At 49.3% G+C, this 13,796-nt stretch overlaps 3 protein-coding genes across 3 annotated transcripts; 2 read left to right on the top strand and 1 right to left on the bottom strand.

Moving 5' to 3' along the window:
• Positions 1-204: 204 nt before the first annotated feature.
• Positions 205-1,387, top strand: LOC117842847 (fasciclin-like arabinogalactan protein 1). Its single transcript, XM_034723371.2, has one exon. The coding sequence runs from the start codon at positions 296-298 to the stop codon at positions 1,115-1,117; it is 822 nt and encodes a 273-aa protein (XP_034579262.1). The 5' UTR covers positions 205-295; the 3' UTR covers positions 1,118-1,387.
• Positions 1,388-6,246: 4,859 nt separating this feature from the next.
• Positions 6,247-7,073, top strand: LOC117846073 (uncharacterized). The gene has a single exon (XM_034727178.1). The coding sequence runs from the start codon at positions 6,338-6,340 to the stop codon at positions 6,746-6,748; it is 411 nt and encodes a 136-aa protein (XP_034583069.1). The 5' UTR covers positions 6,247-6,337; the 3' UTR covers positions 6,749-7,073.
• Positions 7,074-7,149: 76 nt separating this feature from the next.
• On the bottom strand, positions 7,150-10,932 carry LOC117846072 (fatty acyl-CoA reductase 1). The gene is given in 11 exon segments (XM_072291463.1): positions 7,150-7,618; positions 8,117-8,301; positions 8,384-8,508; positions 8,881-9,147; positions 9,269-9,350; positions 9,461-9,622; positions 9,739-9,931; positions 10,017-10,121; positions 10,204-10,414; positions 10,542-10,645; positions 10,731-10,932. Coding segments are annotated over 10 exon segments (1,494 nt in total). The 5' UTR covers positions 10,810-10,932; the 3' UTR covers positions 7,150-7,618; positions 8,117-8,135.
• Between the last annotated feature and the right edge of the window lie 2,864 nt (positions 10,933-13,796).

Here is a 13,796-nt window from a genome sequence, read left to right on the forward strand (position 1 = left end):
CGACACGATATCTGGATGAAGTGATGGACACAAGACGAGGTGGCGGAGAAAAAGGAAACGATGATACTAGATGGGACAAAGAAAACCGTTCGGGGCCAGGAGCAATTACACGGGAAGAAAATGTTTGGAAAATGGCAGGTCTTGCAATTAAGTGGAAGTCCAGGGGCATCACGCTTGCACACTGAGCTAAGTGCACGCCAGTGGCCATCCTGCTCCCACTCCCCTCACTCCCACGCGCACGCAAACCACTGCGCCCGCACCGCCCTCCACGCTCCACGCGCCCCCGCCCCGCACCATGCGCCGCCTCCGCCTCGCCGACGCGCTCCTCCCCATCCTCCTCGCCCTCGCGGCCGGTGGCGCCGCCACAACAGCTGCGGCCGCCGCGGCGAAGGCTCCCGCGGCCCCGCCGGCGCCGCCGAACGTGACGGCGGAGATGGCCAAGGGCGGGTGCAAGGCGTTCGCGGACCTGATCGCGGCGTCCCCCGACGCGTCGTCCACGTACCAGTCGGCCGTGGAGGGCGGCATGACGGTGTTCTGCCCCTCCGACGACGCCGTCAGGGCGTTCCTGCCCAAGTACAGGAACCTCACCGCCGACGGGAAGGCCGAGCTGCTGCTGTTCCACGCCGTGCCGGTGCACTACTCGCTGGGGAGCCTCAAGTCCAACAACGGGCCGATGAACACGCTCGCCACCGACGGCGCCGCCAAGAACTACAACTTCACGCTGCAGAACCAGGGCGACGTCGTCACCATCAGGACCACGGCGTCGGCGGGCGCCCCCGCGCGGGTCAAGTCCACGGCGCTCGACAAGGACCCGCTCGCCATCTACGTCATCGACCGCGTCGTCCAGCCCGTCGAGCTCTTCAAGCCCGCGCCGGCGCCGACGCCCGCGCCCGCGCCCGCCCCCGCCGCGGACGCGCCGAAAGCGGCCGGTGGCAAGCCCGCGCGCCGCCCGGCACCCGCCGTGGCCGACGCGCCCGGGCCCGCTGAGGATGACGCCGCTCCGGTGGACCAGAAGAAGGACGCCAAGAAGAGCGCGGCGGCGGCTGGCGCGCCGTGCTTCCGGTGGTGGCTCGCCACCGCATTAGCGGCCGCGGCCGCGGCCTCCACATTGGCTTAGCTGTCGACCGAGGGGCTTTCCTTTTTGTTTTCTTTTTATTTTCGGTGTTGGTCTATTGGCGTGTGGTCGTGGGTGTGATGGCGTGCTTGCGAGATTTGTGCTTCTTTCTTGGAAGAAAATAGTGTATGTGTGCTTGCATATTCGTGCTTCATTTTAGAATTTTGTTCTTGTTTTTTGGTACTTGTGCTCCACTAGAGTGTGGCTTAAGTGTTCATCAGGAGCACTCTTTTTCCTTCTTCTTGTTCTGACTAATGCAATCTGGATGCTTAATTGCTGGTTTTGACACGAGAGCAACTTTGGTGGTTTCTCTTCGCAACTTCTGTGAGAGAAGCTTACGGTTACCATCGTTGCCAAGTTGTAGCGCTCTCGGTCAAATCTCCCTTTACAAAATCTGAATCTTGCTCTGCTGGTCTTCTCCATAGGCCATAAACAATTGCATCGCAGGATCCTTTGCCCTGAACCGAGTGCCGCCTCTGCGCATTCATTTCTTGCGACTCCAGTTGTCGGTGGATGCCATTAGGCACACTCTTCGCAGGTCAAACAACGCAAGCCACGCATTGCCAGTAGTAAAAAATAATTCTAGCGCGGCAGTAACATCTCCGTTTTTTAAAAATCAAAAGGGTGGCAGTAAAATCACTGTTTCTTCAGGAGGAAAGCGAGGTTCATCGGGGCGGCACTGTTGTGAGTGAACGGACGGCACGCATGAACTCTGGCCTCCGGTTTCCATTTAGGCCCAGTCTTTGGCGACGTGGGGCACGAAAGCGAACTGCGCCACCGACGGGACTGTGGGCCTCAAACGCTGACACCGTCCACTGGGTTACAAACATAGCCCAAACGTCTTTTGGTGCGGGAAAGTACTTTGGACTGTGTCGGTCCGTTCGTAGCACAGCGAATGCCAATCTCGTGTCAGTGTCAGTAGTCGATGATGCCGTAAATCCGGGTGGGAGCTTTCGCAGTTCAGTCACAAGAAACCTGGCAGACTGCCACGTCGGCCTAAGGCCTGTGGGCCCAGTCTCGGCCCGGTCCCAGCCGCCCAGAGCGGTCAACGACACCCGTCAGCTTTGAACCACCCGTTGTGACCATGCTACTGCAAGCACATGCCTGTAGACACGCTAGTTTCGCGCAGCTGCAGCCTGCAAGCCTGCAAGCGCGCGCCACCGCCGAGGCAACCAATGGCCAGGAGCCGCCATGGATGCAACGCCGCCTAAAAATGGCCGCCTCCTCCCCCTACATAAGCCCGGACGCGCGCTGCTCGTCGTCGCCACGATTGATCAGCAAAAGCCAAGCGCGGGGGAACGACGGTGAGCTAGCTAGCCAAGAGCCGTGCACGCAGACGGTCGGTCGCCCAATGGCTCGCGCAGCGCTTGTCCTGGGTTTGCTCCTCCTCGCCGCCCTCGCGGTGGCGCCGTTCGCCGCCGAGGCGCAGAAGAAGGCGGACTCCACCGCCTCCGCGCCCGCGCCGTCCGCGGACGCACCGGCGGCCGCCGCGCCGGCCGCGGATGGTCCCAGCGGGCCGGCCGCCGCCCCCGGCCCTGAGGGCATCGACGGCCTCTCCGACTCGGACGGCTCCGACGACAACTGATCAAGTCCGTTCGATTCGAAGCGGGATGGAAGCAAGCAAGACCGCAAGACCGATCGCCGGGTTGGATTTAAGACTGTAATAATATGGGTAGGGCGTGACGACTGTTAGGATGGTTGTCCTATGAATATGTGCTTGTCAATCTTTTTTACCTTTTCTTTTTTTGGTATTTTCAGTTGTGTGATATCGTCATCTTCTTAAATAGTAACTGTAATATTTGGTAATATTAGACTATGCAATTATTTCTATACCTCGATGCTGAATGATTCTCCGAGTGCCCTGTGCTTCATGTTATGATTGTGCTTCGCCGTGTCATATGTATAAGATAAGCAGAGTACTATTTAGGTCTTCATGATCACCTCATGAGCATTAATCCCATACAATTATCTCAACATTTTGCATAGAGCCACTGATAGCTCAATATAAAAGACTTGCTACAAGCATGCGAGACAACTCTCAAAATATAGAATTTCAGTAAAAAAAATTAATTTTAGATTGTACCATACGACTTGATTACTCGAGCCTCCATAATCTTTTTACTTCCGCCACCACTAGAACCTAAGGAAGACAAGGAATGACACTGAAGTGCCAAATCCTACTACATGATTGGAGGATAATTGACGGCGGATAAGTGATTAGGAGTACGGCACCATACCAATAAGCTCGAGGGAAATGGAGGCATTCAGTTAGCCGCTCCTACCTCCAATTTGTCCCTGTGTAGTCTTACTCTGAACTTGTCCGCCACAGTAGTGTTGTCCATTCGTTATTTATCGATATAATCTGCGACTGTCCACTGAAATGTTTCAAAAAAAACATCTTTCTCTACTGAATAGTGATGGAATAAACGTTGTCCCAATCTCTACATCCTAAGATGTATATGGCCGATAATTATTGCAAAGTTTGCATATCATACTTTGAATGTTACTTTTCAAGCCTCAAGCCACTTGGACACTTTAGAAAAAGAAAAAAAATCCTATTCTAAAAAAACAAAACATCTAGGCACCAATTTTACTCAAATCATCGTAGCTGTTAGATCTATTATGTTTTCTAAAAAATTACCCATCTCTACCATTGCATAAAATAAACTAAAGTAACCCCTAATCTTGTTCTAAATTACCCACTTATGGTATTAAAAAATAATTTAAAATAACCACATAATTTGCATCTAAATTGTCCGCCACTAACATTGTAAAAAGAAAAATTAACCACTTAAATTTGCATCTAAATCACCTACACATGACATTATTAAATATAACAAGAGGTAACACTAAATTTGAATCCAAATCACCTACATTAAAAGTATACCCTAATGTATACTAATATCTTATTCTAAATTATCCATTTCTTACATTATGGGTATAGAAAACAATAATTACGGTATATGTGTGTATATATATATATGTGTGATGTATGTCATCATTTATAAGTAATAGAGGAAGTGATGAGAATATAGATTTTCATGTTAAAAATATAGCCCGTTCATTAAGCAAATTTAAGTGCATACCTGCGATGCAAAATGAAAAAAATATTATAGAGTAATTAATAACTAAAATCTATGATACTTGGATGAAAATAATAAGTATATATCTATATAAGTATTATGTTCGAATATTTAACAAATGAGAGAGTATGCGCGTAGGGTAACAATTGTAGCAATACCATGTAAGTTAACCATATAAGTTAATTGTAGCAATACCCTTCCTTGCATGGTAATTGGCAAAATCTATCAGCCTACGCAAAAATAATTCCAACAAACGTTAACTTTGTCGTCACCTGAAAACCCCCGGGACGATTTTCGAAAAAAAAAACAGAGAGAGTTCCGACAACACTGGAAGAACCTCGTCCATTCGTCCAACGGCTACAACCGCGCGGCGCCGGTCGCGGAGGCGCCACGGCTCAAGGCCTAGCGCGGCAAACAATTGTTCGGCCACGGGCAGCCCCGCCCAAAAATAGCCCGCCTCCGCCAGCAATATAAACCCGGCCTCGCCACCACCTCCGTCCCCGCACCACAGCAAACGCAGCGACACCAGCGCCCACCTCGCCGCTCGCATAAGCCAGATCGCCACCAGCAACCCGATCGAGAGAGGCACCCATGGCTCGCGCTAGCGTCGCCTTCGCCCTCGCCGCGCTTCTCTTCGTGGCCATGGCCGTGGCGCCACTGGCCCAGGCAACGAAGTCCGCCGACGCGCCGGCCGCGGACGCCCCCGCCGCCGACGCACCGGCTGCCGATGGCCCCAGCGGGCCGGCGGCCGCACCCGGCCCCGAGGGCATCGACGGCCTCTCCGACGACTCCGACGACGGTTCGAACTGAGGCGAAGTACGTGGTTCGCGGTCGGAGCCAATGATCCGGTTGATTTGGAACAGGGCAGGGGAGGGAGTTGAGATCAGTCGCCGGATTTGTTTCTAAACGATTCTTTCTTTCTCTTCACAGTTTAAATTTCGATGCTTGTATGTTCTTAGTGCGTAACGATTGCATCGTTTGGTTATCAATGACTCATCAAGAATGAATCATATGCCATTCTACTGTTCGATCATTTCTGTGCTTCTGAGCAACTGATACGGCGTGCAATTCGTGTACTCTGCAACATTTGATTCAGAAATTGTTTCGACATTGTTTTCGCCAACTTTGCAATCATGAGATAGCGAGGACTTCAGGGAGATCAGAGGACTGTTTCCTTGAGCTATCATTCACAAAAGCAAGAATTTCAATGAGGGAGATAACTGAAAAATGCAGCGTTGAACAATGATGCCACTCTAGGACCTAGATCCGCTCTCTATTTTCCTAATGGCACGTGCAATGTTATATAAGTAAAACAAAAGGAAACATGCAAGGATGAGCGTGGCACTCTCAAGGGTAACCTTAAGCTTGAGGGTGGACATGAAACCAAGGCCGTAGGCGATACAGGGAATAAATACTGAGATAGTGATGTGCGCTTCGCCGCTTCCTACACTATTCCCCCGCCTTACCATGAATGGACTTCTATTTGCGCTTCCTACATTCGGCAACATCATTATTTCTAGATCACCAAAAGTTTTTTAGAAAATGGAGAACATGCAGATGGAAGAAAATTGTTCTGAAACATATACATTTGATACTAGACATGGTTCTTCACAAACCGAGGCAATAATAGTCCACAAATAGTGATACATCGATCTAGGCTTCCAAGTTCCAACTCACTTATGAAATATAAATACAATATAATCGGGTTTCGTAGGAGCTAAAATGGAATCCCGAAAGAGATGAAAAGTTTTTATCCTTTCAAAATTTTATTCCGATATCCATTGAACCAAATGCAAAATGACAACTACTCAAAATCCATTACATCCAGCGCGTTCCTCTGAATAAAACTGTATGTTTACCTCACAAACAACAGAAGAGATGCTTTTTAGTGACAACTTTCATTAATTTTACTATCTGATGAAATGAAGAATTTCACATGAACGCAGTGTATACATTCCCACGGGGATTCAGGGGGAAACCGAGAATAATACTCAACAGTTCAGCATCTCATTTGCCACTCCAAAGCTCAATATAGACCACAGAGCGCATGTAATGCTTAATCCTTCAGCCAGCGAGAAATACGGCCAAGCGATTTGCCAATTTAGCAGCGCCTCGCCCATGCCCAACTAGCACCCGGCACATGTCCACTCGGGCACTCACCCATCGGATCGCCAAACAAATCGCCTCGCGCGCGACCACCAACCGCGGCGTGCGCGCGCCTCCGCTTCTCTTGCTCCCGCGCGTACGTATAGCCCTCTGCTTCCTCCCGTGCCTCCTCTGCCACAGCCCATCATTCAAGCTACCCAAGCCCACGTCCACCATGTCTCGCGCGCTCGCCCTTGCGGTCCTCCTGCTGGCCGCCGCCGCGGTGGCGCCGCTGGCCTCGGCGCACGGGGTCGGGGCGGAGTCCGTCACGGGCGCCAAGGAGTTCGCCGGCGCCGGGTCCAAGGGCGCCAGCGCCAAGGAGTTCGCCAGGGCGGTCGGGGCCGACCCCGACCCCTCCCCGGCCAGCGGCCTGCCGGCCGACCCGGCGCCCGACGCGCGCCCCTAGGACAGAAGCAGTGGAGCACGCACCGTCCCCGACTCCTCCCCGTCCCGTGTTCCGTACGTTGACGCGTTGGCCTGATGGTTAAGATGTACACGAACGCGATGCCTTTTCATTTCATCCTGCATGTGTGTTCTCTTGCGTTTTTCTTTGGTTGTCGTGACGCAGACGTGAGAAGTTCTGTCACTCTGTCTGTGGAAAAATGTCACTCTGACGCTTGGGTCGTAAGTGGAATTGTACATCCAGCCTCCGGTTCACTGCTGGCTGATTTCTCATGTGAAAGAAATTGGACATTTGATTGTTGAAAACATGCATACGTTTTGAGATCGAAGCTGCTATGTTTTCATGCTCATGCTGTGAGTACCGTATGGCGATCTACGGCATGCTTCCCAGTGGACAACGTCCCCTTCCTCTCAGAATAACAGCTGATTATGTTCGTGCAAAACAGTTCATATTTCAAGGAAGATTAAAGCAGTACCTATAAGACTATAACTATCTATTGACGCTGGTATGATGTATACGAACTCGAGTCGTATGGACTATACATTCATCTGGTCCAAGAGATGACCAACAGAACTCAATGCACTCAAAACTTTTCGCAGAGAGTGCATGCCATGTGAGAGCTTGATCCATGCCAGCTTTCTCCATCACTACATGCATGCGTACAGAAACGAGGGAGATTTTATACAGCGCCATTGTCCATGAGTCGAGTATTTAAGTAGCCACCCCTGTTGTACCATTTTGGCGTTTCTCCTTTCAACATGCAATGAAGGATCTTGCGGAATATCATCTCCCGTAATCGTTGATCCCACGCGCCAGATGCTTTGTGGCATGCCCTGAACATACTTTATTAGTTTCCATCAACGAGACGCTTATCTGTAAAGTGACCACACACATTAATATATGATATAGTACCACGGTAAGCATGGTGCGCATAATATATCACTACATTTGTTATAAACTCAGCTTGACAGAATAGTTTTAATCCCAAACTATCAGAATAAGGGGTGTCGATCACTTTGGTTGGGGTGCTGGCTTAAATGTGATCCAATTGATTATGTGTCTACTCTGACTGCTTGAGTATCGGTTGCAGCATTAAGAAAAAGTCATGGTATTAGTTGTTGTAGATTAGGACTGGCGTCAGATTATCGTTCTCAATCAGTGCATTCTGCAATCTGCATCCTGAGCCTGTGTGTTTTTCGATCCAATGGTTCAAAGGCTACCCAAAATTATTGTACCATGGTGCCTTTTGTACACTAATACAGCTGATTCCTGACAAATGGAGTTCTAGTATGGTGACTTCTGCACGCAGCATTAATATCAAATGGGAGTTCTGTGGGACTTTCAGAGAAGCTTTAGTTCTTTGACACTGACCTTCTGAATCTGTAGTCTCCTAAAGCCTAGCCCTTGCTGCTTCCCTGGATTCATATCCCATGACACCGGGGATGTGAGTTTCAAGGTATTTCTCCCAATTGATGAACTTGGTATCACAGGGGATCAGTTCTCTGTCTCTTTTGTTCATCATCGCGATAAGCCTCTGCATGTTGGAATCATCAAACCTGCAAGCAAAGGTGCAAAATGGGAACAACTCTTGATAAGAAATGGTTCATAGTATCCTTCCTGGAGCTACCTCTACCTTACCTCCTCTTGAAGAATGTGCCTGGCCGGAACACTTCTGCAAGGGCCACTGTGAAATTGTACTCTCTCTTGAGATGGTTGTATCTGTCAAGCTCGTCAGTGGTAGACAACCCACGGCCTGCCGTATCCTGCAACCGAAAATATTGACACGCTTTGTAAGAAAATAGACACAAAATTCAATGCAGTTATATTTATTAGGGGATGGCATGTGGGTTGTGATGGATCTTTTATTTTTTCATCGGTTGTCGTGTGGGGCCCAACAAAAATATGACGAATGATGGTTGAAAACCTAGGTGACATGGATGCCATCTAGGCGGATCAACAATGATGATTTTTGACTTTGAGTGAACCATTCAGTAAGTTTAGGACCTAGATATGTAAATTAACAGTTCAGGGAAATAGGTAACACCCTGGAACAAGTTTAGGGAAATATGTAGATTAACCATTCAGTAAGTTTAGGACCGCTGGTGCCTTTAGTCCATATTTAATTATAAACCAACCTGCATTGGCACCTTGTAGTGTATGTCCATGTGCTTATAGAAGCTGGCCATTGTTGCTGGCACAATCAGCTGCTTCACCTTGATTCCCTCTCCCCCTGCACCGACAAATGGTTTCTCTGAGAAGTATCTGAACATTATATGTATCAGCTCGCCTATCTTGAGTGGGTTGCGCATTGAAGAACCAATGTGATAGATCAAGCCCGATTGACCTCGAGGGTGGTAACTGATAACGCAAAGCATTCCATTGACCACAGTGTCCGCAGGCACCTGCAAGCCATCCACAAAAATGATACTTATCTGTAGTGACTTGCACTTATTAGAACAAATCATCTGTAGTTTCCACTACAAATCAATTCTTTATGCTAAACACAAGAAGAATGTATCGTACAATGTCTATGACAGTAGTGACATCTGCAGGAAGAACCTTCAGAATCCCCTTACCATAATTGGTAATCCACGTGTCAATTGTTCTGCACCAATTTCACACCATATTTCAAAGTGAGTTGCTGATGATAATTGAATGTAAGTTATTGAAGCAATCAAGTGAGGATGAATGGTTCAGTATACTGCTGAAACTGACTTGATTCCTTCTATCCATCCAGGAAAAGGCTCTTTCCATGTGCTCGTCGTGGATGTTGGACGGATTATGGCAATTGGTAGCCGCAATCTCTGTTCATATGCTAGCATCTCACCCATTGCCTTTGTGAAAACATAGGTACTCATCCATCCAAACTTCTGAGCCCTGTTTAGCCATCATGTAGAAATTTCAGAACATCATTCCTGATGATGTATCATGTATTAAAGTGAAACTATCAAGACTAAATTGTGCAGGTAATGAATCAAGTTCAGATGCAAAACCTTTGTGTGCCAATCTTCTTCATGGTGCGTCTTATAGTATCTTCTGAAGCATTCCTGCAAACTAGTTCTTTCAGCTTCGCCTCTGTCAATGCCATTTCTTCTGAAATATCTAAATCTGATTGGCCATCATAGCTCCTGTACTGGTGAAATGGCTTCTCCAGCATGATCCCTGATTCCTTTCCATTGACATAAGCTGGAATTGGGAAACGGTTCTCTCATTCAAGAAGAAATTCCTTTTTGTTGGATAGAAGTGAGCTGATGCCAATTTCAGGTCTCACCAGTTGACACGAGGAGTAGTAGTTCTAGCTTTGCACATTGTGATGCGATTTCGATAATATGCTTTACACCCATAGTGTTTATTGCCAAAGCAGTTCGTATCTGCACTTATGATCAGGGGTAACAACGTGAGCATCATAGACTAACCCCTTTTTTATCTGATTAAAAAAAGAACAATTACAGCACAACTTTCTCACCTTTCTCTGAAGTTAACTGTCGCGGCCATATGAACGATGATGTCTGTTTGTTTCAATATATCTTCAGCAAGCGCGACATCTCCTATACCCAAATTCTTCAACGAGACATCTCCCGCCACAGGGTAAACCTTGTCCCAGAACCATGAACTGAAATGCTTTTGGTACTTCTCTCGCAAAGGTCGAAATATCTGAAGTTGCATAATCTGATATTGCAGGCAACAAGACCAAGGAAACAAAGATGAACTGGATCAAAATCAAATCAATCACTCAAATACCTCAAAAACGACCGTATGAGATATTCGCAAAAAGCAGGGCGGAGAAGAAGGCGACCTCGGAGCGGACCCGCTCCGTTGCAGAAGCCTGGTCGCCGGCGCGCACCAGGAGGTACAGCCTCTTCACCGGGGGCTGCAGCCGCAGGACCTTCTCCACAAGGACTGCATCTCATAACCCAACAAAGCATCAAGATCCATTCACTGGACTCCCCAAACGCACTAAAAAGCATAAGGATTTCGCCGCTACGTTTTGCTATGAATCCGGTGGCGCCCGTGATGAGGACCGTCTTGTTGTGGAGGCGCTCCGCGACCCCGGCGGGCTCCATGGCTAGACCCAGATTCGAGCGACCAAGTGAGAGAGCAGGTTGAGGACGGCGGGCTCCGTGGGCAGCAACCAGCAATGGTGGATTGGTGGGGAGGGCGGCGGTGGCGGGGGCCGCGGGCCGCGGGGGAGGGCGCGGAAAGACGAAAAGTTTCCCTATCGTGGGGTCTCGCCACTGGCAGGCGGGTCCCATTCTGTGGGCAGGTGGGGGGGACCACCAGTCATTCCCACGCGCGGGGCGCGGCACTGACACGGGCACACGGCCGAGCATATAGTAGCTTCAATTGCTTCAAGATTCATGTGCGATCTACGTGCCATCCGATCACCCTCATCTTCCTCTCCTCCTCTCTTCTCGTGCTGCCGCTCAATCTCCCCATGCCGTCGAGGAATGCAAATCCAGTGGAGCAGGCGGGAGGTAGTGGGAGCAGGTGGCGGGAGGTCGCCACCGGCCGGGGTGGTTGTTGAGGTCGGCGGGGGTAGGCTTTCGAGGTTACAGAGAGCTCCAATGGCCACAAAGAGAGTCGGGGCAGCGGAAGGTCCGACGGCGATGGAGGTGAATGTCGTGGGAGTGTCGCTGGGCGGGCGTGGGATTAGGAAGGACGGGGTCGAGGGGTCGACGGTGAACGGTGGGCGGGCGACGTGCTCGCCGCCGGCCGGGGTGGTGGAGGAGGGAGGCGGAGGTGGTGGTTGGCTGGAGGAAGAGGAGGAGGAATGAGATGGTCTGTCGGATGAGCCAGAAGCTATATCTTCTATATAGCTTACGAAAACTAGATAAGTCAATTTCCTCATTGTCACAAAAATTTGTTGAGTTCTTTATATGCTATAGAATTTTTCAAAATTCTCTCAGTGCTGTTGAATCTATGATTTATCCTCCACCAACCTTTGAAAGTGCTCTTACGAGTGGTTGGAAAATATAATTGTACCCTAATAAGTTAGCCCCCACCTGATCCTTGCGTCGTTTTGTTCTACGCATCACAAATTCGCCTCCATAAAGACATCGACTTTCAACCTCACAATCAAAGTACTTGACAAAAAGATCGTAGACTTCTGAGGCCCTGTTTGTTTCCACCCTCCTAAAATTTTAACTCCTAAAAGTGACTAAAAAGTTTTAGGAGGCTCAAAACCCCTAAAACCTCCTAAAACCAGTGCTGGACTCCCACTACCCCTCCTTTATTGCCTCTGCCCCGCACCCTCCTCCCGACCGCACCCTCCCCGACCCTGCCGTCGCTCCCTCCCTCCTCCACACCGCCGCCCGCGGCCTCTCACCGGCGGCCGTGCCATCCCCCGCCGGATCCGCCGCCCCCGCTCCCTTGCACCGCCGCACGGGTCGGCCGTGGCGCTCCCATCCTCCTCGGCGCTGGCTGCTCCTCTAATCCGGCCGCCGCTCGATCCGCCATCGACGCCGGCTTCCGCGACCGAGAATCGTCGGCTGGGCGCTCCCCAGCCGGATCCCCGCCGCCGCCGGATCCGGGAGAGGGAGGATCGGGAGGGGGGCGGCCGTGCCGGGGAAGAAGAGGAGGGGAGGGGCGCGGCGACCGGGATTGGAGGGGAGGGGGTGGCGGTCGAGGGAAGGAGAGAGGGGAGGGGCGTCGACGAAAGGAGGGGAGGGGGCGGCGCAGGCGGAAGGAGGGTGCCGGCCGCCGCCGCCGGGGTCAGCGAGAGGGCTCAGGGCCGGGAGGGGAGGGGTGGGTGCGTGTGTGTAGGGAAGAAGAGGAGGGAAGGGGTGGGCAGAGAAGGAGCAGGGGCATTGGGGGAGGGTACTATAGTCATTTTACTACAATATTTATTGCTTTTAGTCAGTTTTAGAGGTGAAACCAAACATACTTTAGACCATGGACTAAAAATTGACTAAAATTTTTTAGGAGCTAAAATTTTAGGAGGTGGGAAACAAACAGGACCTGAGTCCTAATTTCCCCCTACTTTATTCAAAGTCCGTCAGTACATACAAATCATCAAGTCGAATACCAAGTACATGTGCGCTGGTCATGTACTTTATTGGACACATCTGCCGAAATCTAACCAAAGTCAAGAAAAGCAGCTATCCAAGACAAGATTTTGAGGTGTTTGGATCTTTAGTTCGAATTAAAATTTATATCACATCCAATATTCGGATGCTAATTAAGAGGACTGAACATGAGATAATTATAAAACTAATTACACGGATGGAGAGGACTGAATATGAGATAATTATAAAACTAATTACACGGATGGAGGCTAATTCGCGAGACGAATCTATTAAACTTAATTAATCCATCATTAGCACATGTTTACTGTAACATCACATTATCAAATCATGGACTAATTAGGTTTAATAGATTCGTCTCGCAAATTAGCCTCCATCTGTGCCATTGATTTTGTAATTAATCTATATTTAATACTCCTAATTAATATCTAAACATTTGATGTGACAGGAATTTTAGGAGCTCCTAAAGAAACAAACGCCCCCACCAAGCAATGATTTTTTTTTCAGTTTCTTGGGAGTTGGGAAGTTCTTAGTGCAGACTGCAGACCTTATGCACCTGTTATTTTGTGACACAATCGAGCTTACCTCAAACAAGGACAGGCTCGCTTCAAACGACGAGGATCAAAGCAAAGATGTCCATGAAAGATCGAGGATGCCTTGATATTATTCTGTTCTTAATTCGTCCAGTAATCACCATTTCGATCAGAAGAACGATGCTGATGGTTCTTGTTCCACCATGTTCCAAATCTCTACATGTTCCAAATCTCTACCTGCCCCTGTGTGACTTCGGGCCTGATTGGTTGGCACCGAGGTATGCCAAACTAAAATCAGGGCATTTGGCAGTTGTGATTTGCAAATGCCCTGATTTGCCATCAAACCAATCGGGGGTAAAATTTTGGATGCCACGATTTGACACCCAACCAAGCGTCATCTCGGTCTGTTCGCTTCAATTAAATTTAGATGATTTATCAGCCACCAAACAGTATTTTTCTCTCACAATAAATCAGTCCTTTCAACTTTTCAGCCGC

Source organism: Setaria viridis, chromosome 2 (assembly GCF_005286985.2).
Source record: "Setaria viridis chromosome 2, Setaria_viridis_v4.0, whole genome shotgun sequence".
Taxonomy (NCBI): domain Eukaryota; kingdom Viridiplantae; phylum Streptophyta; class Magnoliopsida; order Poales; family Poaceae; genus Setaria; species Setaria viridis.